This window comes from Trichoplusia ni, chromosome 1 (assembly GCF_003590095.1).
Source record: "Trichoplusia ni isolate ovarian cell line Hi5 chromosome 1, tn1, whole genome shotgun sequence".
Taxonomy (NCBI): domain Eukaryota; kingdom Metazoa; phylum Arthropoda; class Insecta; order Lepidoptera; family Noctuidae; genus Trichoplusia; species Trichoplusia ni.
Genome location: NC_039478.1, coordinates 15,402,999 through 15,430,654, shown reverse-complemented (window position 1 = coordinate 15,430,654; position 27,656 = coordinate 15,402,999). Strand labels below are relative to the sequence as shown.

At 34.7% G+C, this 27,656-nt stretch overlaps 2 protein-coding genes across 2 annotated transcripts; one reads left to right on the top strand and one right to left on the bottom strand.

Moving 5' to 3' along the window:
* Nucleotides 1-1,320: 1,320 nt before the first annotated feature.
* On the bottom strand, nucleotides 1,321-8,633 carry LOC113499707 (WW domain-binding protein 11). The gene is made up of 11 exons (XM_026880632.1): nucleotides 8,422-8,633; nucleotides 7,916-8,041; nucleotides 6,933-7,030; nucleotides 5,444-5,590; nucleotides 5,125-5,235; nucleotides 4,571-4,720; nucleotides 4,044-4,285; nucleotides 3,468-3,637; nucleotides 2,966-3,088; nucleotides 2,408-2,572; nucleotides 1,321-2,003 (listed from the first exon to the last, which is right to left on the bottom strand). Exons 1-11 carry the CDS (start codon nucleotides 8,483-8,485, stop codon nucleotides 1,789-1,791), a joined length of 1,611 nt encoding a protein of 536 aa, XP_026736433.1. The 5' UTR covers nucleotides 8,486-8,633; the 3' UTR covers nucleotides 1,321-1,788.
* Nucleotides 8,634-10,117: 1,484 nt separating this feature from the next.
* On the top strand, nucleotides 10,118-27,652 carry LOC113497093 (arf-GAP with dual PH domain-containing protein 1-like). Its single transcript, XM_026876485.1, has 7 exons — nucleotides 10,118-10,308; nucleotides 14,410-14,635; nucleotides 15,816-15,989; nucleotides 19,116-19,292; nucleotides 22,600-22,835; nucleotides 23,194-23,388; nucleotides 24,568-27,652. The coding sequence occupies exons 1-7, from the start codon at nucleotides 10,227-10,229 to the stop codon at nucleotides 24,630-24,632; spliced, it is 1,155 nt and encodes a 384-aa protein (XP_026732286.1). The 5' UTR covers nucleotides 10,118-10,226; the 3' UTR covers nucleotides 24,633-27,652.
* The last annotated feature ends 4 nt before the right edge of the window (nucleotides 27,653-27,656 follow it).

The window sequence follows — 27,656 nt, the reverse complement described above, 5'->3', positions numbered from 1 at the left end:
TGAAAATATGCCAGTTTATTCCAATTGCCATTCATTCATCGGCCATTGTAAATAGCAGAATTGAGGCCTAGGTTTATTGCCTTTGCGGAAGAGACGCTGTTCCACGCCGTATAGAGCGCCCTCTCGCTTCAACAAAACCCAACAATTCTACTTTAACCGGTACCAGTACAGCCCATAACAGTTATCAAACTGTCTAGTTTTTTTACTTAGCTTCCGGACGGATGTCCGGAGACCACCAAGCCTTGAGAATGTTCTGGAAAGTGCTTTTTTTGCAAATCAACAAAGATATTAGCAATTATTACCGCGTTACCTATCAAACTGCATTATTCCAACGTAACATTGTCTAGTTTTTCTGAAACATAATTATATAAAAAGAAAAAACACTTAGTCATTATTTAGCACGTGACCTGGTTACGCGTGTGACAACAAGATGGTATATATTTTTCTAGCCTGTGATAACCCTATAACTACGACGGACAGATACGTTTTATCACAACGTGGGTGTTAACTACAAAACTAGTAGTAAACAGACAATGAGGAAAGTTTCCTTGATCTTGATACAAGTAGACAATTATATTATTTATTTAGGTCACATTTTTAAGATTAAAACGAACCATCAAAAACCGTACGGTTATAAGTAGGGTAAAATATGGATAACTAATTTCCTGCAGTCATTTTAGTTACATAAGTAAATGTCCAGCCATTTCTAAAATTATTATTTAGTAAGAATGCTTTTCGGCATCTACTCGTATTCTACTGTGTGTGTGTGGCACTTAACAACCTCCTAAACGCCTGCACCGATTTGAATGAATTTTTGTTTTCTTTGACCGGCGCCCTAGAAGTTTAGGTATTTAGATTTTGTCCGATCAGCTTCTTGCGTATTAAAATAAAGCATGTGATCAAGGCTTACGATGAATAATGTATATGTATTCAAGTTTGTGTGAGTCTTACGCTTTGAACAAAACATGATTATGTATTTAAAGTAGCCTTTGACTGACTTGATTCGCGGTACTTATTAGGTTTTTATCAGTATTTTGCATACTGATAATGCAGTGTTTGTTATTTATTATCATTTCGTATGTTTTGCAGTTTATTGAACTTATGTCAGAGTTGCAGATATCGACATTTATAAGTTAAATAAAAACTGTCAAAAATAGATTTAGGTATGTTCTTTTGTAATTTCGTAATAAGTTTGTACCGTTTAGATAATAAACATTTTCCTAAGGTAAATATATTATTTCAACAAAGATTTGGTTTAAGCGATTGGTATGACATATGGGGCATCTTAAAAGGAAATTAAGTTACAGTAAAATCGCAGGGTTGCAAACAAATAAATCATTTTATTCATTTAGTCCATACATACTAAACTTAATATTTACAGAAATTAAATTGGGCCGGTTCTAGGATTAAACCTAATATTTTAACCTATGTTGTATTCTTCATAAACAAGAGTAACCAATTAACTGATTTTAAAGTTCAGTCTATTTCTTTGTATTGCTTAAGTTACTTATTCCACAACGCAAGACCTGCAACCCTACATGATTTCGAAAGGTGATTAGGTGTAGCTCAAATTAAGGTACATTCATACAACGGAATCGAAGAGCTTCAAAACTTTGTTGTAGCAAAATTCAACCTTAACTCAAGAGCATAGATTTGAATTTTATTCGCATGTATTTTACGCTCCACTGCACTTTTATTTTGATGGAGTATGAATGAAGCTTCTCCTCTACTGTTTTAGAAAAAACTGCCCAAAGAGGTTGACTAATACTTTCACAGTCTTAACCAGCACTACAATAAACCTTCCATTTCCTTCATAAATTGCATATAAGCATCGTCCTTGCTGGGAGCTTGTTTGGGTATATCAGCCGGTCGTTGGACGAGACCCGATTTGATGCCCGGTTTAGCTTTTTTGTCCTCGCGTTTGACTCGTAATGCGGACGGAACGAATCGTGTGACGTCTGCTGAGAGATTTCTGATCTGTGGTTTCGCACTGATTGTTGCACCTGAAATAAATGTTTGTATAATTAAAAACAAAGTAAGAGAGTAATCATAAAGTTGCAAATTATTGTACTTCGTGATTTTGTGTTAAAATTATAACTAAAACAAGTTTTTGTTTCAAGCTCTTTTAATCAGGCATCTTAATCTATTTATCAAATCACATTTCTATGACTGCGTAGTCATAACCATAAAATACTGATAATGATTGCGAGTAGTATAAGCGATTTTTCGGGTAGTATAAGCGAATTTGCCTTAGTGCAAGGGAAAAAAGTCATCTCACAAGAAACACTCCTTGCAGCCATATCGTCTTTCACATAATCCAGTGAAAGTCCAACATATCCCCGTTTATTAGTGCTTCACCCTGGAAAACAATAAAAAATGCCTTGTATGGCCATATGTAGCGTGGTACCTTGCTGCGCGTCCTTCTTGGTGATGAGCACGGGCGCGGCGCTGAGCACGGACACGGGCGGGTGCGTCTTGGGCGGCGGCGGCGGCACCAGCGGCCGCAGCAGGCGCGGCGGCGCGCCCGGCGGCGGGCCCGGCGGCCGCAGCATGCCGCGCGCGCCCGGCGCGCCTGCCGACACACACGTTACATACCGGTATGGAAGGGCCATCCGATTTGACGGCAGAAAGGTAAAGAACGGACTCTATATTTTACGTGCCTTCTGGTTTATAAACTGATAACATTTTGTAAGTGCACCCAACAATTTTAAGAACATGGTTTTTATTTATTAATCGACATTATATCAAAATCCTTTGATTTGTTAATCGTGTGGTTTTACAGGAACAACAAAACAGGAATCAACAACTTTCTAAAAAACTTTTATCAATTCTAAAAGCAGATTTTTCGTGAAAACGGATTCAATCAGCTCACTGACGAGTTTGCTGTTATTAAGGTAGAAAATGACCTTCTCAAACCACCCTTGCGGTCATGACTCGTGAAAATAATTAGTTTCCTGTCACGTACCTGGGGGCGGCCCAGGTGGTCCCGGCGGAGGTCCTGGAGGTCCGGGCGGTGGTCCCGGAGGGCCAGGCGGGCCCAACCTCAATGGCGGAGCGAGAGGAGCGCGCAGCGGCGGTGGCCGGAGACCTGCAGCGTTTACATGTGTGTTTTAAAAGTGTTATAAAACAAAAGTAGAAATGTAGTAGACATAATTTGTTTCTTAAACTTAGTTTGAATTATAATTTGACATGGTAATGCTTTTTGTATTCGAAGATACAAAAAACAACAACTTTTCTGACAGCTTTTCTAACCAAATAATTATTACAGTAAGAAAATAAATAAAAAAAAACGAAAGATAGACGCGACATGAATCTTGCATATTTATTTCTGACTAGGTATTCACACACAAACCTCCCTGGGTTCAACTCGAATACCAGAACCTTGGAGCTAAGATTTAGATGAACGGTGACTTAGACATTTTCCTATTCATACTATGTCCCAGTAAACAGTTCATATCACGTGTTACCTGGAGGCAGCAGCGGCGGCGGCATCTGCCTGAGCTCGGCGCCGGGCGGCTCCAGCGCGAAGTCGGGCGGCGCGTGGCCCGCCAGCGCCGACAGCGGCGGCGGCCCGCCCTCCGTGTCACTGTCACTGTCACTGTCGCGACCACCGCCCGTGCGCTTCAGGGCGCTCAGTCTGTGGAGACACGTATTCTTCATAACATGATACATAGAAAACAAATCAGACTACGCAAAGCGTTTTCCTACTAGGACATGACGAATAAGTTTGTCAAGACTGCTACCACGCTCTGTGTACCTATTAGACCCACTTTCCTTCCTTCTGCTTGTCTAATCTAAAAAAAGAAGGTACAGGCTTACAAAATTAATCATTGGGACGTGACAATTGCGATTGTGACTATGATAGCATCTGAAGTAATTTACTAAGAACGGAAGTACAGAAAAGCATCTCCTTGTTTCGTCCGTGATACCAAAAAGCTTACGCCTGCATTAAAAAAAATTTACTTGTTCACTATGACAATAACACCTAAGTAATATCTACCAACACAACTTGTAACAGCTCTCAAAGCTTAAATATAAAATACCTGGCATTCAAATCAGCTGCTCGATCCCTCTCCCTCTTCCTATGCACCTCCTCCATTTCCTTCATGAAGTCGTCTATGTTCTGTCCGGAGAGAGCCAACATCCTCTGCTGTAGTGACGTGGGTTTAGGCGCTTGAGTCGCTGCAGCGCCCTGGCCTTGCACCGGTACGGGCCCTTCCTCTTCAACTGCCTCACCATCTATGTTCTCTGGTGGAGGTTTTGCTTGAGGCTTGGGTAGGGGCGCCTTGAAATGAAATTAAAAGATTTTATTACATTACTTACAGAAGAATTTAAGTGAGAGTTTCAAGCATAAGCCCCGATAGAATCGCTAAAATTTATGAAAATGAAATCATTTTAGATGAGACACGTACCCTTGCCTTGACATTTCAATTCATTTTAGGAATTAAATCACCGTTAAGGCTTGCATTAGTTACTTAATAATGGGCTCATTTGTGGTTAATTTTTGTAGACCGACACTTGTCTGTTAATTACAGCACTAATAAAAAAACAAATACACAAAAATACTCACCTCTCCTGGAGGTCCTTCATCAGGCATATCAGAGAACCGCAAATTCTTCTTGTCTTTGAGCTTATCCTTGATAACTTCCCCGATTAGGAGCTCATAATCAGGCGGCACGCCGGGCGGTACTCCTGGAGGTTCCACGCCGCTCGGTCTCTCCTAGAATATGAACATTGCTATAATGTATAGTGTAATAATGGTATGGTACATTGAATGACGTTATACATCATTTTAAACTGTACGGATAGCCGAGTGGTTGAGGTCACCACGCCAAATCCACTGCGCGCGTCGTATCGCGGGTTCGATCCCCGCGTAGGACAAGCATTTGTGAGATCCACAAATGCTTGTTCTGAGTCTAAGTGTCAATGTGCATATATTATGATTTGTATGTTTGCAAAAACACCGCGGGAGGCGTTTTTTTTAAATTAGTAATAGGTTTGTGATAGCATTTGACAAATAGCTTGCTGCTTTATAATTAGAAATAAAGTAGACCCAGTATTAAACAGTGATATAATGAAAACTATATATCTTGACACTGTAAAAGGACATTTTATGTTACTTACTTTATACACTGAATCCTTTTTCAGAATAGGTTTCACGAGGGAGGCAGGATGCGTGGGGTCCATTGGCAGAGGTATTTGTGAAGGCACATTGTTGAATAAATTGTCAGGTACCTGTAATCAAGTTTATATCATCACACTAATTAAATATATATGAAAAACACTTAACTTACAACACTTGCATATCGTTATTGCATTTTAATTATGAAATTGGTCCAAAAGTCTTTATGAGAAAATATTCGTCAAGGAAAACTAGTCCTTAAACCAGTCTATTTAAAGTTCTTTATTTTAGTATTTTTGGCATTATAAGATTGGTACTTACTTGTAATGTGGGCAGTGGAATATCGTCAACTTGCACTGACTGCGCATGTTTCACAGATTCGTAATAAGATATTAAATGAGCCCTCCGTTTTTCATATTCCATTTCTTGACGTTTTAATTCAACCCATTTTTCTGGATCGTCTTTATCCTGTAATGTTAATTGTAATTATATTCTTTGAATGAATTAATTTGTTTTGTGCGGGTTGTTGCAAAGTTGGTGGAGTGTATTGCAGCCATGATTGCAGCAATAATAAGCAACAATAAGTGTATTCTCAACACTATTTTTTTACTAACAATTATTATACTTCTTATACACGGTGATTTTTTAGTCGCCTTACAAAAGTATCCGACGTAAAATACCCCTAGGCGCGATAATTATTTTTTTATCATCAAATAAATAAATATAAAAAATAAGGTTATAAGTATGAAGAAAAATAAACAAGAGAAATCTGAAATATACTCTTAAAAATGATAAAAACGCCGCCGCCCGCGCCCCTCACCATTGTTACAAGGCTCGGACCGCGCTCGCAACAGAGCTGTGTTTCTAAAAAACTACGAATTGCATCATAATATTGAATAAAAATTGCATTTTAAATTTATTCAAATCTCATAAATACCTATTTTTTTATCATGAACGTGTTCTAGTCATTGGATACATGAACTGGGCTGCTTTTGTAAGACGACTAAAAAATCACGGTATATAGATGACTCCAAAGTTTGTAATCAAATGTCATTAAGAAATCTTCTGCACTTCTACCCCATTATTGTTACCCCATACTAGTCCTGCACCCAGGCAAATAAACTCAAATTTCAAAAACATTCACAAGGAATGAAAACATTTTTGTAACTGTCAAAATGTTGTGATTTGAATGCTTATCAAAAGGTATCAGATCAAAAATTTTCCTGATACCTGCATCACATCCATTCAGCTAGTTGTCTAAAAACAGGTACAGATAGTGGTTTATAAATATTGTGTTAAAGTAAGTACTCTATTTTATCTTCTTTATAATTTACCTCATTACATATTATTGTGCAATAGACAAACCGGCTAAAAACAGTTGAAAATAACTTCTTAGCATTACATACATATATTTAAGAGTGTTACGTAATTTGTTTTTGCTTTATATTATGCAATTAATTTAAATATACTCTTTCTATAGGACATTCTCCTAGATAACTACCACATTACTAAAACCAATCTGATACAAAGTTTAATTATACTGTAATAAATTTATAGGGTAAGGCTTTTTGTTAATTAGTAGTATCCTCTTTAAGAGCACCTATTAATTTCCTTGAGCATTAGCGGTACAATCATTTCTAATCTGAGTTTCTGGACAGAAAGACCAAGATTATTTACTTATATTTCAGTATCTAGCCCAATGGAGTATAAGCATTTAAGCATATTTTCTCTTCCACAAAGGTGTATAAACATTAACATTTAAATATAGTACCTTCTCTATAGTTTTTTAAACCTCATGATCAATACTTACATACATCTTAAGTACTCTATCAAAAGTTTCTCTTAATTTTTTTCTCTTCTCTTTTAAAACTTTTTCATTTAATGGCGAAGGCTGTAAGACATTGTATTCTGGAAACAAAAAACTGTTATGTACTAACAATACAAGTAAATGTAATAATAACTCCTGCACAAGTTACAGGTCTTTGTGGTCCACACAAATGTTTTGTCTTTGGCAGGGTGAATCCTGCAACATGCCAGGCACTGTGATTTTGGTGTGGTGACCTATACCAACTGAGCTTAACTTATCTTGTATAATAAAAAATCAAAGTACCATAGATCAACTAATTCAAATCTATACTCTATACTCTATACTAATATATAAAGCTGAAGAGTTTGTTTGAACGCGCTAATCTCAGGAACTACTGGTCCAAATTGAAAATTATTTTTGTGTTGAGTAGACCATTCATTGAGGAAGGCTTTAGGCTATAAACCATCACGCTGCGACCAAGATCAGGAGCGAAGATACAAAGGAAAATGTGAAAAAATAGGGCAGGTATAAATCATAACTTATATCTTCTACCCACGGGGATGAAGTCGCGGGCAACAGCTAGTTTTATATAAGCTAGTATCTGTTGTGAGATCCAACTTGGTCAACTTATGTTTTGGGTGCCAGGAATTTCTTAACAGTGACAGCTGACATATTACACAGTAAGGTTAACCATTTGTAGCTGCTAGCTCCTCTAAGAGTTGGTGCTTTGCAAGTTTGTGCATGCCTCTATAATGCAGCCAATAATTTTGGCTTAAAACATATTTACTCATTGGATTCAACATGGTTAGCCAGAGGTAGTTCCATTTGCAACTTCTTATGACACTGATATACATAAAGAATGATAGAACAATATGTTAATATGAAGCCTATTTTTTTTTTGTTTTAGTGAGTGAGTTTTGTTATATAAAATTCATAAATAGTTGTGAATTAATATTAATTTCTTAAAGGTATAATTATTTACAAACCCATTTCATCAATTTTTTGTAACTCTTCCAAGATCTGTGTTGGATCTTTCATCTTCAGTACAGCTGCTCGTACCATCTGCCTTTGCCGTTTGTTTTTCTTTAATTCCTTTTTTCTGGCCTCTTTTCCTATTATTTTAAAATATATATTGATTAGTAAATAGTGAGACAAAAGCAATTCGTGTACAATTCAAAAATGCATAATTTTTATTACCAATATTGCTTAAATTCTGAGGTAAAGATTGAAATATGAAATAACATTATAGTAAGACGTTTGTATGACGATTGCCTAAATAGGTTTATTCATACAGTATTTCAAAATGTAAGACACAAGCGTGAAAGAGATTATTTATTATTGATGAAACATTGAGCAGACAGGCCTAGAACTTGGTGTTTGAAGTTGCTTAGCAGACTCTCCTCCTTGGAAATGAATGTTAACTACTGTTCTTTTCCACAACATTAGATAAAGGTTTTGAAGAGTATAAAAATAATTTATAACCAATACTTACTCGCTTGATCCGTAGGATTCATATATTTACCACTTTTCGTGGTATTTATCGAACGTCGCCCCATTTTCGTTGTTTTATGTTACCTTTAGTTTAAAAAGTATACTTTACATAGGTTAATATTAGGGAAATTATCAACAAAATTCTAAAAAGATGCAGTGTAGCGATCTAACAAACCGCTCTGCTTACGATATTTTGACATACCGTTTAATTGACATCAATACATCCACAGATTATACTACTCTTTCGGCAGTGTCTTTGAGTACTAGCCCTTTACTACAAAAAAACAGAATGCAAAATTATTATTTTTTTAAATTGCTATGCAGCGCAGCTTACAACTGGAAATTATATACAACTAATAAATAAACACTAATAACTAACAAGAAAATATTTTCAAACTATTAATACATAACATCTAAGAACGTAACGAACGGATATCAATCAAAGATGTAAATATTAAATTAATTAAATAACAAAAAAATTGCTTGTCCTGCTTGGCTCTGTATTAAAAAAATACTTATTTATTATTCAAGTCAACCTTTGGTGAAATGGAGAAGCAGCCGGAATAGGTACAACATTTTAATTATTATTCTATTCTTAGGATTTCTCTTTTTAAATAATGAAAAAGAGATCAACTAACACCAAGGTTCTTTTTTTTCAAATAGAGTGAATTCAATTTCACTTTTATCTATTTAATATAGTTGTAGCTTGTTTTTTCTACATTTTGTAGTATTTTTGTTTGTGCAACATTTCTTGTAAAAATATCCCCGCGAGAATTAAATCAAGACAAAGTAAAAAGTATAAGTAATGTATAAAATGTATAATAAGTAAAAATAATAATTAAAAAAAGGCGTCAGTAACAATAACAACCGTAGGTCTGTCCAACGAATATCTTTTCAGTTTTTTAAACAGAAGCTGCTAACATTAACATCAAACATCATTACTTAACGGAAAAACAAATGAATATTATTATCATAACACTATTTTGTTTAAGCATTAGTCCGTGACCGATTTTACATGATTTTTTTCTAAACCTAATAACCTACTTCATAAGAATAAAAATTAGCATAGTGAAGAAAATACAAATTCTACTGAACTTGGGGTGAGACATCGCTGACCGCATGGCTAGATACTCTCTACATTCTTGTTTCAAGTTTTTCGTGTTTTTTGCTAATCGTCGTATTTCTCATATATCGCAATCTTTGAATCTACCTGTCTATTTCATAAATACCTTAGCTCATTTAATTGCTTTTGGTATCTGGGTAATCCGCTACGCAAAAGCCTAACACCGTACAGTCGCAATTGTAAATGTCTCTACAAAACTACTCTACGGTAACCGTACCGTACATAGATACCTACGTACCTTCCTATTTAGTTATGCGAAGAGTAATTTATAGACAGACTCGCATTACCTAGATGCCTACCCAGTATTTACACGTATTTACGCGAGACGGGCGCTTGCTTGTATTCGCGTCGCATGATCGCATCACGTACCTACTACGCTATACACACACACAAACGGATTTTACGAGTATCCACTACCATCCACTACACACTGGTTTCATTCATATACCGAAACTAGACATCTCTTTCTATCTCATTCATGCTAACCGAACGTAAATGTGTGTGAATGCAATGGCATTCCTCACCAACGAAATGGCGTTTGTTGAACCGATTCCGCGCGTCGGTCGAAGTCTCGCTCGCTCCCTCGCGCAGTGGCAGAGAACGCGTTCGTTCGAGGCGTTCGACTTTCGAGCGGCGACGTACGCTAGCGTGTATGTCTTCATTATTGATGCAAAAGTTCCACGATGGTAGATCATAACCAGAAATTGTTACAGGAGTTGCAAAAGAAAACCGGGAATAATGTTTGTGCCGATTGTGGAAATCCGGGTATGTTGTTATTAGTGATTATTAAGAATTTAAGTGATAGTGTTTTCCTTGTGCGTGGTATTTTCATTGGGTGGTGAATAGGCGGGGGGCGTAAATGCGTCCATGCTTTGGAGTTCAGTGACCTCGACGTAAAATGCATTCAATGAAAACATATCATCGACAAGCGCATTACACGATGATTCAAAACATGCAGATAAGTCAGTAGTAAGGACATAGGTATCAGTGATGTTTGTGCGATTATGTCTATCACTCACGTATCAAATGAATCAATGTTCATTGAAAAATAATTTTATGTGACCACCACTTACGAGACGTTTTCATCTTATTTATTTATTACTCTACTCTGCTTAGTTGATAGTTACCAATACTTTTAATAGCAGTATACATATAAGTAATTACTTTATGAACCTATACAATATCTGGCAGAATCTTATAATAATCAAATGGACAAGGATTCAAAATAATGAGAAATAAAGCCAGTAATTATATAACCGCATCATCTTATTAAAATATCAACTTCAAAACAGTATTAACATTTATTTTCATTTAAGAAAAACAAACCTACGAAACATTTTATTGTAGGCAGGGCTTAACATACATACCTACATATAGGCACTTACGTATGCTATGAGTCACTTAGGTACCTACCCTAAGCACTAAAGTAGCATGTATCCTTGGCATGCAATGTCGTAATTGTCCAGAACGTGTATTCCAGAATTGTATAGAACGTATGAATTTCCTTGTAAACATTTATTTATTATTATTCTGTTACCTATAAATCTAACCTAAGAAATTAGGATGTGAGCGTCCGTCGTGTGAGTGTGACCTAATTTTACATTTCAATGCCTGTCTATACTGCGCGGCGTTAGTCCAAACTGCTGTTGGTAGAGCTCGCTATTTCGCTCCGAGTTCGTACAGATATTACAGTTACGGTTTATGTAATTATCCTTATTTATAAAATGCCATCGTTCTAATTACATGGTCTGTGAGAGAGTACAACAAAATACAGCTCATAAGTTCCACCAAAAAGTGAGGAACAGTATATTTCATTTATGTCTACACATATGAAAGAGGTTTTTGCGTTAAGTGGATCTTGTGATTCGAAAACTTTATAGTAATCAGAATCTGAAGACCTTAACTTTCGCAACCTAGACTTTTAGCCTGTTCCAAAATAAGTTTTTAGTCTAGCTATTTCTAGCTATCGACTCTACAAGCTTTACTTTGCTATTTGCTGCATATTATTGTAGTTTAAAACTGCATCAAAGTAGGCTTTATTTAGCCACTTGTTTATAATAAAAATAATGAATTTCTGATCTAACAAAAAACAAATTAATATACTATAAATTATTTATAAAATCATTAAATTATGTCTATTAATAAAAGCTATACGATTCCAGAACAACACATTTCGTAAAGACGACAAATTTATTATTACAAGGTCAAATGAATTTTCCGCTTTTAAATACTGGAAAATTAAATCACTTATTTTATTTTCTAATAATTAAAAACAATAATATCTGTCATCATGGTACTGGAACCAGTTTCATAATTTTATTATTATTTCGCCTTTCGATATATTCACAATGTAATGTGTTTTTTTTAGGTTCAAAATATTATTATGCTAACTACATAAAACAAAACTGTACAGTTCTGACAACAATAATAACAGGATCTAAGGTATATTGATCCGGAAATAGGGTCTCTATTTAATATGTTAATCAAATAAGACAGACGGACTTAGTTAAACGGACGGAAGGTATACTGTACACGTATTATATTAATGAATGATAATCCTTGCTAATCCTATCAAATGAAACTGAACAAATTTAATGAAAAAGATAGTATAAATAGGCTGCCTAACAACAAGCCACAATCATAATAATATAAATTAAGCATTTTGCGAACTTTAGCTTGTCATTCGGCAATTAGTTGATAATCCCGTAATGTTTAAACATTAACTCGGTTAAATTATTTATTTATATTTAATACGACCGAAATAGTTGCATAGATAAATGATACTAAGTACGAATGCGCTAATTTTAACATAATTATAAACTTTATAACTGTAATATTACGATAACCTTGATTGATTAATGAGCGTTGAGACGAGATCGTATGCTGTAAATAGACCACAAACAACATAACAATTCGTATAAGTGTCTTTTGAGACTTACGCAGACTTTAATATATGAACACTATCTTGGCTATGTCTTAACGTTTTTAAGCGTTAGTTCTGTAATTACGCAGTTTAACAAGTATTGAAACAAAGGTGATTCGTATCTAACAGGTATCCCTAGTCTTGTGACATAGCGTTATGTTATTTACGAGCGTGGCGCAAAAGGCCAAATGTCGATGTGTGCGTGCTGCGTGACGTCGTGTCGGTGTGTTGTGTATACTTATAAACACGGATGTGATGCGAAACGAAAACGTGGAAACACCTATTTCCATAAAAAAAAGCTTTTCGACAATTAGAAGTCAAAACTTAAATTTTATAGTGCGCACACTGGCCAACTTTGCGGGGACCAAGTTCTATTTTAAGTTCGACCATCGCGAAGTACGTTTTTAGTGGTGGGGACTTCGCAGAGAACGTACGACACGTAATCAATTCATTCATAGGTGATCACGCACACACATTTAAACGTAACAGATGTAAATTAAATACCGAATTATTTAGAATTAAAAGGTACACCTACTTATTATGAGTGCAAGTTCTCGCTTTGCGCGTCACTCACGGATACAAAATGCCATGTTATGCACAATATCTACGTCATTTCACATATTTAATCTATGGTGTGACGATATGCAGGATTCTTATCATATCGGCATTTACGTACATTGTTTTAATAACGAAAAATATATGTACTAGTAATATAGGTCGTAAATTGGAATCTACCAGCATAATGTAAACTTTTCTTACTTTGAAACGTTTAACTAGATTCGTCTATTTAAGAGTGTGTTACGTCAATGCATATCACATTGTTATTTGTCTGTGTATTTGTTCATACAAAACATTTTATATATCTTTAAGTTCTGCAATACTACAGCCTGCGGAGACTGTTTTTCCTCGTCTTTACAAATGATTTTTGCAAACTGATAACCAACTGAATATCTGATGGCACACGAACTCATGCAGTCGGGTTTCCTTTCCGATTTATAAATTAGAATATAAATGACGTCCTCCACAAAGCAATACGTAAACAAGCAAGGTATATCAATGTATAAACGTTGTTTACCTTTAACAACAGAAACAGTGAAAGTCATTCACCCGTCCAGTAGTTCAGTAAGACGCTCACAAACATACAAACAATGTGAAACTGTTTTGGCTATTTCTATCTTCGAACTAGTAACATTTTCCATAGATACATTTCCAGTTTGTAGTAGTTTAACTGGACTTGTAAATGTATAGAATTGTCATACAGAAATTGACGCTACATTTTTTATAGAGTTTGGTAGAGGTACATGCAATAAATAGTTACGGACTTTCTTATTTAGTACACGTATGATGTAATACTAGAATATCGCTGTTAATAGAAATGTTTACTTAATTTTACAATATCATTATGAAAAGTCAGTGATTACGTTACAATAGGATCTTGCATCAGTTTGTTATTTCTTATAGATTATGTACCTTGATATTTGCGATAGTAAACTTCTATTTGACTAGGTATAATGAGTGTCCGAAAGACAATTTGTTTGTTCTGAAATGACTTCTGTGCCCAGATTATCAAATAGCGTTCGATCTTTACACTAGCTGCAAATGAACAATTTAAATAGCAGAACGGAAACTTTCTCGAAAACCTTATCAAATTCGATGTCAGGACATCCTGCATGATTGCAGTATCTCTGATTCAGTTAGAAAATAAGGAATACTTGTTTACATGACGTAATAAAATATCTTATCAGTTCTTATATTAATCATGTTATTTACAAGTAGAAAAACAAGTACATAACGTGCGGTGTAAACAACTTCGATTGGAACACTTCAAGCAATCTGGGTGTTCTTAATATCCGTGATTTGAATGTTTAGGAGGACAGGACTGAATAAAGAAAACATTTCAAATTGATACATTTTAGTATTATTTTATTTTTGTCTTTTTCCAGACCCGGATTGGGCTTCGTACAACCTTGGTATATTCATCTGCATGCGATGTGCAAGCATTCACCGCGGCATGGGCGCACACATCAGCAAAGTCAAGCACCTGAAGTTGGACCGCTGGGAGGACTCGCAGGTGCAAAGAATGAAGGAGGTCGGTAACAATGCCGCGAGAAACAAATACGAGGAAAGAGTCCCACCGTGTTACAGAAGACCTAATAGGAACGATCCGCAGTAAGTGAATGTAGAACTCTACAATATTTACACACATTGAATATTGTGAATATTCAAGAGCAGGTATACTGAGACACGATACTGCTCAGTCAATTGTTTTTGGACTAAGAATACACGTCATGGATTTCTTCCACCCTTAAAAAGAATGGATATCGATGGTTCTAATTAAAAATACCGTTGCTCTTCTTCATTCCCTTTACCTCATTAGATTCTGATTATAAAAGAAATGTAGAGCCATCGTCGACGTATCGGTAGTTGAAGATTGACAACAGTCTTTTTAGGCTTCTTTTTAAATGTCGAACTCTCATAGTCAAACGAGTACAAATCATTCGATCAGATAAGCATGAGAACCCGTTCATCTTATCAGATTCTTTACAAAGCTAGAAACTAGATAGTATTGTAACTAACTTTATAATTATGATTTGTATTTGGTAAGATGTTATCACACAACCGCAGTCAAAACAAAACAACCGCATTAACTACATTACTACTCATTTTACCTTAATTAGTGCCGGCTACATTCCATGAAAGTTACTCATAAGAGTAATTACTATAAATAAACTTTAGGAATGCCCATTGTAATTACTCGCGACCTGAGAAAAATAGAAAGGGTCGACTTACGTAGATGTAAAAAACCCAAACACGGTTTATTAAAATATTTTTACAGTGAATATATGCCCGGTCGCATACCTGTTGCAAATTATTTGCAAGGTAACTCTACCACAAGTTTTATTTATTATGTCTCTTATGTAACAACTCAAGAATTACAGGCGCATCCGTTTGATTATTTTCGTTCGCCATATTTCCAAGAATCGTAAATCATAACATGACTTATCAATAATCAAAACTTGACCCAAAAAGCTTTATCTCCTTCCCATAATCCCGTAAATAGAACCGTTTACAAATATTTATTCTGATTTAAAGCAATCATGTATTCGTACCGTTAAATTTGTTATTTAGAACACAATATCCAGTTCCAGCTAGGAAATTCAGTACAAGGAAATGTTATAAAATTTAAATTTATGTTACAAAGAAATAAACATAATTAAACTTTTTCCTGGTAGACAGCTTTCATATTGATGTTATCCCTGTTACATTTTAAACGAGGCTCTAAACGTTATATTAAATTAATATTTATGATTGAATTAGCTTTTCTAGGTAAGTGGTTTCTCTTTTTCAGAGTACTGATTGAGCAGTGGATCCGAGCGAAGTATGAACGGGAGGAGTTTTGTCACCCTGAGCGGCAGAGCTACCTCTCTGGCACAATGGAAGGGTTCCTAATGAAGAGAGGCAAAGAAGACAGCCGTTACCAGCTGAGGAAGTTCGTCTTAAGTGAGAATGAAGACACCCTTAAGTGAGTCAAACCGTATCGCTAACTGAACATAATGACACAATTACATTTGGTCGTTGGCCGCATTCAAACTTCGATTCGACGAAACACTTAACCCTGCTCGTGCTAACGCCATGCTCTGCGTTCACTGGCATCAAATAAGGACACGTTACAATCGCGTATTTCCACGTGTATTCTAGTTGCTCGAATGCGGTCAAAATGACCAAATGTAATCACTATATTGACTAAGAAAGCTTTTTGTGAAAGATAACCAGCTGCGTAGCATTTGTTACTAATAAATCGCCCGTGAATGTCGCCAAAAATGATCCGTGTTAATCATATTATTTACTGAATGTCTTCATATTTTTATAGAAAATATGTTATCGATCAGCTTACACATTGGCTTATTATCATGGTCAGTTTCGAAATCTTTATTCATAAGTTGAGCATTTATAGTATTCACTTCTCTACCTTCATGAATCATTCAACGATCGACGTAACAATACTTCATCATCATTATTTGTTACTCACTGTATTCTAGTCTTGACCGGAAAATTATTGCAGTTAAATGTAATATCAAAACAGGAAAATGGACGAAACTTTTTTGAGCAGGATAATAAAAATAAATACACAGTGATAGCATAATTAGGTTTTACATTAGCCTGTAAATGAAGCGTCTTTACATAGAGTATATTAGCAGAAAATCAAGCATAGTAATGAAAATTTTAGTTAATGAATTCGCTTTTCTCAGATACAACGTTTAATTGTACTTGAGCGATACAAAAAAATGTTAATAACATATTTATTTGTCGCGCCTGACGTAAAAGGTAATTACTTAATTAGCGAGCCATTTTCGTCCGTGATATGTACAATAATGGATTTGTAGATGTTTTAACATGTTATATATCAAACGGCGTAATAAAACTGTCACCGGTTGATGAAATAGTTGTAGAGAATGTCCCAACACGGTGACGGCACACCTCTGTTTGTCTTCTGATAAAAACAGATAAAATCTGTATCATAGAAAAATAGTGGGTATCTGTGACGTAGGGTACATCTCACGAAAACTTCCACGCCTCTTATTGCAAGCGTCAAGCCTTAAACAAATATTGATCAGCTACGTAGTCATGTACTCATGAGATTGTTTGCCTCAGTGACTGCTCTCCCATAAGTTCACACTCTTGATATAATTTCTTAACCAAACGATTGCGATTTCTTGTGAAATCCAAACAGCTTCGATCTCGTGACGTAGTTGTTATTAAGCTGTGCTTGATTTAATGGACAGTTACTATGTCATGATCAGATTGTACGTCACTTAACATTGACATTGTGATGGAAGATATCCTTCACCTTGCGTTATTAGGTAACTCTACGTTGCCGCGTGGTTCTAACGAGATAAAATATACTGAATATATTGTGTCAATTAATAAACTTGATTTAATAATACCGCATTAAACATATCCTCTATTTAAGGCTATGCGATAGTTCTAGAATTAGCAAAAATGAAATCGAAAAAATGAGACCATCAAAACAAGTCGGACTCCGTTTACATAGAAGGAAAACATTTATGCAAAACAGATTTAGCTTTGCAAACGTGTAATTTACTTGTTTAACATTAAGCTGACATAACACATTCCACTACAATTGCCTGTGGGTATTTCCCTGACCCTTGTTTACACGACAAAAGTGTACTAACTAGCAAATTTTAAGTACATTTATAAATAAACACTTCTAGGAATCAAAATTACCTCATAGCTTTAGTCAATATTATATAAATAACATTCGTTATATATAAACTTGAAAGAGAAGTTTTAAGAGGCCGTCGAAAGCGTAATCGAGTTTGATACCGTTTACTTTATGACTACAAACACTAAAGATGGTTGTTACGAAGTAGTTTAGCTTAAACATATCCGGACTGGTTCTTAGGTATCATCCCGCTACCGACGGCTGCGGCCGTACAACGGGTTGTCTCGATCGGTTAATCGATCGCCTCCGCGTCAAAAACTTTGGTCCTTTGAGGTAAGAACGAAAGCGGAATTTGTACGAAAACTATATACAAACATTTCGATAGTCGGTAGGTAAGACTGAGCAAACGTACTGTCACCCCACATCCAGGACATTATCATGTGCAAAATTATCATCAGATCAGAGCCATCCGCGTTGCATGTAGTCATATCTCAGTGATCATGGGTTCTCATATATGTTATTGTTTACAGGATCCTGTATAGTATTTAAAAGTATATATCTATGGAATTTGGATACGTCTATATGCTCGTGGATATCTCTGTGATTTAATGTTAAATGTGCATTGCCTGCATTGTTGTGTCTAACTATATGTGTGCTTGTTGCGAAACATTCGTGTCACAATTTTTATAGTCGACTCTACACGCGAATGAATTTTTCGTGATCATTTTTCTAGTTTGGCAGCTACAGGGTTGAGCTGGAAAGTAAAAGGCGAGAATATATTCGGCATATATTGCACCACAATGAGACATTTGAAGGATGATATCACACTTTTATCTGCTCTGGTATTTTTATACCAAAAGAAAACAAATTGTTTACTTTGTGATTGTGACGTAGATCAAACGTAAATGGTCTGGAAGCTAATACTGGATTAGCCTAGTACAGGCGGTTAGGATTGTTTGAAGTAAACAGCTTTACAAACAGAACGTCAAACAACGTCATTCGTTTTTGTCTATTAGATTAATTTGAGGTGTCTGTCGTTATCTGAGAACAAAATAAGTAAGATAATTGGCACAGAAAGGCCGTTAACGTACATTGTTGCGGAAAACATATTCTAATGCCTTTTATTACAATAAGAACGTTTTGTTAGAAAATAACATCACGAATGCCGAATCTGTTCACGCTAATAAAAAGATAGAGTCAAAGCGTCGTAGGTGAATGGAATTTTGATTCATTATGTGACTAAACTATGATCCTTATTCTACTTCAAGTAACTGCGTACCTACGTAATCAGTTAGCACTTATCGGTCTACATTTTCCATGGGAATGACAATGGATCTATGTTAAGTGATTTACAATCTTCCACATGGTAACAGTTTCACCTAAATCTACAGCACACCTCTACAGTTTTTTTTTCTTTAGAATCAGCTAAGTTCGCATCTAAAAAAATATATTTTTTATCTCCAGGTATCACGTTAGAGAAAATAAGGAACCTAAAGGCGTGCTCAAACTGTCAGAGTTGAATGTAGCGTTCGCGCCAGCTAAGATCGGTCACATGAACTCTATGCAACTGACGTTCATTAAAGAGGGATCGACGCGGCATATCTACGTGTATCATGAGGACCCAGAAGTTATTAGCAATTGGTAAGTGGATTTAATTTTCATTTTGCTTTATATAGGGTATTAATATGTATTTTAGGACTATTGAGACGATGAACTGGATAGCATACTTTTTATCAGGTATCTCATAAAATACTTTCATTTATTGTACTGCTTTCTGATTATTAAGTTTCCAGCCTATGATCAAGGTTTTTTTCTTGTTATATTTATTATATAAGTAAACTAGCTGACCCAGCAAACGTTGTTTTGCCAAATAAATTGTATCTAGTTGGATGTATTTTTTAATGCTACATTATAAAAAAGTAAAAACAAAAAAATTCGTCCAAAAAATAAAAATAAAAATTTTAGTGTGGGCAACCCTTGTCACTTAGGGGTATGAAAAATAGATGTTGTTCTATTCTCAGACCTACCCAATATGTATACAAAATTTGGTAAAAATCGGTTAAGCCGTTTCGGAGGAGTACGGTAACTAACACCGTGACACGGGAATTTTATATATTAGAAGATTACTGTCTACAACTATAACTACTGTTCTGTAATCTTTTTTTCAATCGAAACACAATATAACTTTTTTGATCTTTCTAGTCCATTAAAATGGTCAACCAACTGGTCAGTTCAGTTGTAGTTTCCTTATGATGACTAACTAATATATTGATAAATACTATTTTGTAATAGCTATTAATAACTTTGTTATACCTTATGAAAATAGAGTTCATGATTCATCTTTAAGATTTGCACTAGGAAATGAATGCCAGACTCTATAAAATGAATATTGATGGAGGCTCCTTTTATGTCATTAGATTTTTTGATGTAATCTTTAAGCTGTTAGACTGTAACCCTATATTATTTGACTTTATAAGGGTTGCTCTTTATTCCTGGTACATAACCCCTTTCATAAAAGCTAAAGTAAATTTAAATATATTACGAGCATATAATTTACTTAATTTGCATGAAAAGTGGCGATCTAAATTATTAACCTTCTAACTAACATTTACGCTACGCATACTTTTTCTGTGTTGGTCTTGCTAAAAGACTTGTAGTTTTGTTCAAACTAAATACTTAATTAGAATACACCCATCGAAAAATGTCGCAAGCTTAAAATGTAGAGCAGCTTTCTTATTTTTATAAAACGCATATTACATTATCAGGTATACGTAATATTGCTGACTAATTGTTTAAGTGAAAGCATACAAAACATGGTATAGAGAAACAGCCGATCGGTATTTGACCTTCATTCCTTTCACGAACATTTTTAAATCGTATACCCAATATGTAGAGACAATAAATATTTGCACAATAAGTGTTATGAGACGTATTAAAATTATGAATACTAGTATACGCCTTCGGATTTATTAGCATTGCAAATTTTTATTTCAAAGTTTTCGGATAGAACATTTTAATATTGAAACTTAAGCTGTATAGTTTTTTAATTAAATACATTGAAATAAGAAGTACAGCTTCTAATTTATTTTCTCCTGAATTTGGGAGACTCACTATATCTATTCTATGACTAAGGGCGATGAAAAAATGACTCACGAAACAACAATGACAACGGGAAAGTTCGTCTAGCTTCAATACTATCCAAAATTAGTCATAGGGGAGTCAATCGGTCCAAAAGATAAGGTAGAGAAACTCTATAAACATGCAAAATGTATTACAATAAATTACTTCTACTAATTTGAGGGACGTCGATGACTTCTATTATTTTTGTAAATTGCTTGTAACTATAGGTACATTGCAGCTTTATAGTTTATCTGAAGCTAATTCCCCCTCAATACCGCGCTTCACTAATATTGTATTTTATATAGGCACGTTCGTTGCCATGCACGTGAATCAAGTGATTTTGCCAAAATTTTCGCACATACGTAGGTTAATGTGTGTCGTGTATTGTAAACAAGTCTGGCGGACTTTGGCAATGCTGTCTGATCTAATTAGGTTTTATTATTGCAGTCTGAGAATTTCACATTTGACGCATAATGTACGTTACACACGCAATATGTTACTTTTTAAATCTGTTAATCGTATATTACACATCGTTGTTTGTTTTGAATCTATTCGGGTAGAACTTTAAGGTTATTACGCTTTATTGTTATCACATTAAATCACACTAATTAAATATTTGTTAATTTTCGTGTTTGTTGCTAAAAATATTTTTTTTTATTTATACTGGTTTGTATTAAGACTCTCTTTTTTTGAGTTTGACTATAATGAGAATTAAAGCATTAAGTTTTAATGCTCATAATATATCTCTTTAATAAAAACTTAGCCACAAACGAAAGTTATTGACTTTCTATTTAGAATTGTTAAATTAAAAAAAATGGATAAACATCTATTTCATCAGAATATGTAGAATTGACATTAATTTCGTGCTAATTTAGTAACGATGTATGACGGCCCATAAACACTATATCCCCACTTAAATTCGAACATTTAAATTATGGAAATTCGCCCCAGCCTTGAGAGACTACGTTAAGGAATTCCCATAAATTTTTATGATCTTGATATGTAAATTAAGTAAACGTAACAAAATAGTTTCCATAGATTACCCTTTTTGCGTGACCAGTAGAAAGGATAGTCTTCCATTTAGTAATTGTTATTGTAATATCGTTCGCAATGTTGTTTTGTTTGTATAGCTCATTAATCTGTTCCGGATATTGTTTGTCTGATTCCATTCAATTTAAGGTATTGTTTCAAGACACAAGTAAGTAGATAAAGCATGTTACATAGTGTGTAGATAAGTAGGCAGTTGTTACCATGAATGTATCTAACTATCTTGAATAAATAAAACATAAAGAGCGAGTTCAGACTTGTCGAAAAATAATCAAGGAAGTATTGTGTAATTTAATCACACCTAATTTGCAAAATAATGTGACTTTTTATTATTATTGCCATTTTAATTAGGCATAAAGTAGAAAACTGGAAAAAGGAAGGAAGCAAAGCGTAAAGTTTCATCCCACTATGTTTTTAAATATAAAAGTTGCCTAAATAATAAATTGTGCACTAGATTTGACAAATTAAATATAGGATAATTTATTTAGAGCAACTTTGTAAAGTAGTCTTATTCAATATCTCTCCATTAAGACAGCTTTATTAATTAAAGAATTACTCTAGTTAACTGTCACTAAATTGCAATGTGATGGTTAACAGACAATGAAAGGGTTGGACACGAATTTACCAAATGTAAATCGGCGACTTGAAAACATGGGTTGAGAAAATATGGGGTGGAACTTTTTATTACTTTTATTCGCTTAAATGATTAAATAATTATTTTTGTCCCCCTAGATCACTTAAAAAGAAGGATACCAACTGATTCTACAATTTCCTTCCTCAGGTACACAGCAATCCGTTGCGCCCAGCTCCACTTACTCCAAGTGGCGTTCCCTTCAACACCCCAGTCGGACTTAGTGCTCCGCCTACCTAAAGACTTTGCCCGCGAAGGCTGGCTCTGGAAGACTGGACCTCGCCCCTCTGATGCCCACAGGCGTAGATGGTTCACTTTGGATAACAGGAAGCTAATGTACCACGATGAACCGCTTGATGCTTATCCGAAGGGCGAAATATTTGTCGGTGAGTATCGAAATAGTAATAGTATTAAAGGTGAATTTTCCTATATTCATGAAAAATCTCATTTTATTGTTTTAAACATAAATACTTGTTTTAGCTGGTTGTCAATCTAAACATATTTGTAGGTAAAAAAGACTGTTGGAACAGTTTTGTTTACCCCACTGTTACGGCTTCTCAATGATCCTACGCGGCCAGCTATTACTGACGACTAGTGGTATAATGGGTAGTGGAGATGTCCTATACTGGAGAGCTAACTCTACGCTCGTTTTTCAGTCGTACCATAACGGTTTTCTAAGCAATTCATCTTCAAAAAAGATTTTTTGTAAATTGTCTTATCCTTACCATAAAACACACTTTTCAGGTCACGAATCAAACGGTTACTGTATCAAGGTATCCAACACGGGCAACGGTTGCAAGGAGGCCCGCTTCCCGTTCCAGCTGGTGACCCCCGACCGCACGTACTGCCTCGCCGCCACCACGCACGAGGACCGCGACGGCTGGCTCGCCGTTATACAGCAGACCATCAAGAGGCCGCTCACGCCGCAGGACTCTACCAGTGAGTACCTTACCATCTCTTTAGCTCACAGTATACAAACTGCCCATACTTTCTGCAGGGACCCTACATAGAAATAAATAATCACATTGTAAGAACTTACTCAATACTCAATAAATAATTGCGCTCCATAATGTACATGAATGTCTTAAAAATATAGAGATACAGAACCATTATGGACCCTTTCGGGCACAGCAATATTAATACTTACTTTTGGTAAAGACGGCAATAGCTCTTCATACAGACTGCAGAGGTCGCTGCTGTCATCACAGAAATAATGCTACTGAAACTAATATTCTTATTAGATATTTATTAGGCACTCTACAGGGAAACTTACAACTCCCAACAGGTGGTAATCTGCAGGTCTTGGTCCCAAATAGTCCCTTTAACTAAAATCAAAGCTAGTCTTTAGGCTAGTGTTAGACTGTAGAATTTTTTACAGATTTGGAACATAGCCTGTTATAAAAATCTTGGTCTCCATCGGTCTCAAAATCCAAAAGAATCTTTGCCGTAATAGATAAATCTGTAAGAAGTTAAGGTGTCAGCTATATCTCTAATCTATTACAAATCACCATGACTTAGTAATAAATCACTCTTGCAGACGTCATTATGACATGTATTTTCACAGACAACAAAACATTGTAACTAGGTGGACTGTCATAGAACGGAAATTGTTAATGTCATTGTTAGATGATAACGTGATGCTGGTTGCGCAATTTGATCTTAATAGCGGTATGTGACGTGTCTAGTGATGTAGAGTCGACGCGCCACTACTGTTTACATAGGTACCGTTTGAAATTCGAAGTACTTCAGAATTTATGACGTCACTAGTTTTTGTAAGTCCATTGACTTTACAGGTGTATGTGGGCTAAGTCTCTTTAAGAGTTATTGTTGATTTTGTGAATGTAGAGTCGAGATGAATCGTCTATGTACGATTATTATTATTGTTTAGCTAAGAGTTACCTAGCTTAATATTTTCTAACAGTTAGATATGTCTTACAGTCGTATAACAAAATAATAGAGATCTATTATTTCTAGATCTATTATAAACTATGCAGGAGATCCTGCATAGTTTTGAAATCAGTTCCAATTCACCTATTAGATAGCTAGGACTCTCCTTCTGAATTCTATTCCTTCTTTACTTTTCTATCTATTGCTCATAATACGGTGTATTTATTTCAGTCGAGGCCACCCTAGTCCGTAAGCGGACGACGTCTAACTCGATCAGCATATTCTCGGGCAGGTAGTCGGTAGGGCCGCGCCCGCCCCCGTACCACGTGATGACGTATCGCTAGGGCCGGTACTGCGTCAACGCCTGCTTACAACGCTGCGTCACCAATACGACTGCTAATAATTATAATTAAATTATTATTAAAAACAAACCTTTTAGAATTATTTTAATGTCATTTATTTTACTATATGACGAGTTCACGTTGACTCTTGTACATACAATTATTTTGATTAAATGATTTTAATCTTTATCCATTATTTAATTACGTATGTAATGCATTGTTTTAATTTTAAGATTTGACGATCGGTGTTGAAAAACGTATACAATTTTGTTTTAATTTATTGTATTAAATGCAATGAAGGATTTGAATCGATAATTTAAGTCATATTAAATTATTAATTTATGTTTTTTTTTATAAGTTATAAAAAGTGTGTTATTTTATGTTGCGTTCATTTATATCATGGCGGTACGCACAAAATATCAATGTAATAACCAATAATATAGTTATTGTAACATGTAGCTTCTAATATAACTAAATATATCAATACATTTGTAATTCATTATAGTGTAACGTTGAAAATCACAACAAAGCTCTCTTAATCATGGTAAAAGACATTTTACAGGGACTTTCTATATGGTGTTTAAGTGTAAACAAGTATTGTAGAGGAATACCATAACGAACAAATGACAAGACGAAAAACGATGACTTAACCAAGCCATATTAGAAAATATATACAAAAAAAATCAGAATGCCATCAGTTTAAAACTGTTGCCAAGGTAAAAATACTTTTCAAAAGTGGCAACACCATAAGCGTCATTTGTTCGTTGTGGTATTCCCATCACATAGACTTTATAAGGAACGTATATATGACTCGCATCGTATTGCATTTATGTATAAGATGTAGTACACTGTGTACTCAGCATTCTGTATGCCCTATGTATAGACATACAGATATATTATGTATATTGATTGTATGTAAGCGACACAATTTCTAATTGTCACTGTATATTGTTATCACAGTTTATCAAAGAGGTTGTATCCTCTTTTGAGGCTTTGATCCCAAGGCATACGTGATATTGGCTGAATCTTTTACATAAACATTCTTGTTTACATAACAAATTATGGACTCTAGAATTCTAGACTAATTACAAAGTTATTAAATCTACATATTATTATGTATGTATGTGTAAGAACTAAAAGATAGTAAAATTAATGTCACGTATGCTTTCGATCTAAATATTGTTTTACTTTTATAACAGATTTTGCTTGAGGCAATGATATTTAATTTCATAATGTTATTTTCTCTACAAATTGTGCATTTTGTAAACGATTTGCTCAAAATAGACGTAATTTTGCGTAAGTCGTAGGAAAGTTGTGTTATGGCCATAACTTATGTCCAATACAATGTTATTCAGTAACTATGTCTCATTTACATCATTGTGTCGCATAATTCAATATTATTAGGTTCATTCATGGTTCTAGTACATTTGTTCTCACTAACCAGTGATAATAGCGGAATCACTACACCTAGAACCATTTACATATATGTTAAACTCATATATTATAGTATGTAATGCAACAAGCAATGCAATAACATGCGGAAAGTATAGCGTTTAAGCTTAAAACGAATACTCTGTATGTTCTTTATATATATTTTTCTATAATGGTAGTCTCATGTGGGATTGGCTTTGAGCGGAGTTGTGGATGTGCTAGGATAATGTTGCCCACGAAAAAAAACGTTCGAAATCTGAATATTTCGCAGTCGAACTCATTTATTCGTAATATGTAGGCGTAAACATATCTCATAGAAGAATTAGAACATTTTTAATAATTTCAGCCGCTTAGACAAAGGACAAAGAGGTAATGAATTTTACATAAAATATTATTTCTAGTGGGGTTCAAATGTGTGAATTTGACTTGAGGACAACTCACGTGTTATTAGGGAAAAAATAGAAATCAATTTAACGTCAAATTTTATATTTAAAATCTCATAAAATTATGAATTGAAACACGAAAAGATCTAAAAGAAAAGCCAGTGAATAATTATTCAGTCTACTGCTGAAAAAAACATTTGAATGTGTAATTCAATTGGAACTTTAAATTGTCAAAGCAAGACAATACATGCTAATTACATACTCATATTGTTAAGGGACCTTTTCCAAAGTCTAGCTACCTGCTTGATTAGAATAACAAAAAAAAATATTTTTAAAAGAAATTTAGGCGTAAATTGCGATTGTGGATCGGAGTGCTTCGGATGGAAAGATAAGGAAAAATTGAACTTGAAAAGTTTTAGTTTAAATTTAGCGTGAATTCAAAGCTAGGAGGCTACCAAAAATATGGTAGAGATAATATTTTATTGTAATGTATACTATGACCATCATTACAGGCAAAATGCTTTCGTAAAGTTAGTTTGAGGATCGAATATAATTCATCTTCATGCGTGTTGCGTGCGAGTGTAGTGCGAGTGTCTGACTAGGACTAAAGTTAGGATTAGTTTACTTATCAGATTCACTATCATGTAATCGTGTTTTACTACCAATTATTGACACGTAAGCTAATGTCCAAAACATTAATTTAATGAGCAAATAACTTAGACTACGTTCAATATTGAATTGTAATTTATAATATCGTATAACAATTTCTTATCAGGATAGCCGTAGATTTAGTAATAATTTATAGAAAATGGAAAGCGTTGAATAATTAGCAATTAATAAACCACAAAAAGCAATTTAAATGTTTCCTAGATAATGTACAACTTTTGTTTTAATTTTTTAGCTTTGTAAGCTATGTGTTACTGCCGCTTACCCATGTGTACGTAAGTTATGATTTGTTTATATATCATTTGAATCAATTAACATCTTCGCTTTAGTTGTAAATTTAGTGTAATTATTTCAACAAGTTTTACCAAAACATGCCTCGCTTAAGTTTTACATTTGTATTTTGTTGTAAATAAGTAAAACGATAATTTGTAGTGTGCTCTGGCATAATACATACCTACCTATGAATACTTACAAAATAAACTTTTCACCTGCTAACGCT

What these genes read in the sequence shown, in the direction of transcription:
- LOC113499707 (XM_026880632.1), bottom strand. Translation starts at nt 8,485, where the DNA reads ATGGGGCGACGTTCGATAAATACCACGAAAAGTGGTAAATATATGAAT. An exon ending in AAAAGGATTCAGTGTATAAA is followed by an intron (nt 4,721 to 5,124) that starts GTAAGTAACATA and finishes TTCATATTCTAG; the next exon opens with GAGAGACCGAGCGGCGTGGA. An exon ending in ATGAAGGACCTCCAGGAGAG is followed by an intron (nt 4,286 to 4,570) that starts GTGAGTATTTTT and finishes TTTCATTTCAAG; the next exon opens with GCGCCCCTACCCAAGCCTCA.
- LOC113497093 (XM_026876485.1), top strand. Translation starts at nt 10,227, where the DNA reads ATGGTAGATCATAACCAGAAATTGTTACAGGAGTTGCAAAAGAAAACC. An exon ending in GAGAATGAAGACACCCTTAA is followed by an intron (nt 15,990 to 19,115) that starts GTGAGTCAAACC and finishes TTTTATCTCCAG; the next exon opens with GTATCACGTTAGAGAAAATA. An exon ending in CACGCCGCAGGACTCTACCA is followed by an intron (nt 23,389 to 24,567) that starts GTGAGTACCTTA and finishes TATTTATTTCAG; the next exon opens with TCGAGGCCACCCTAGTCCGT.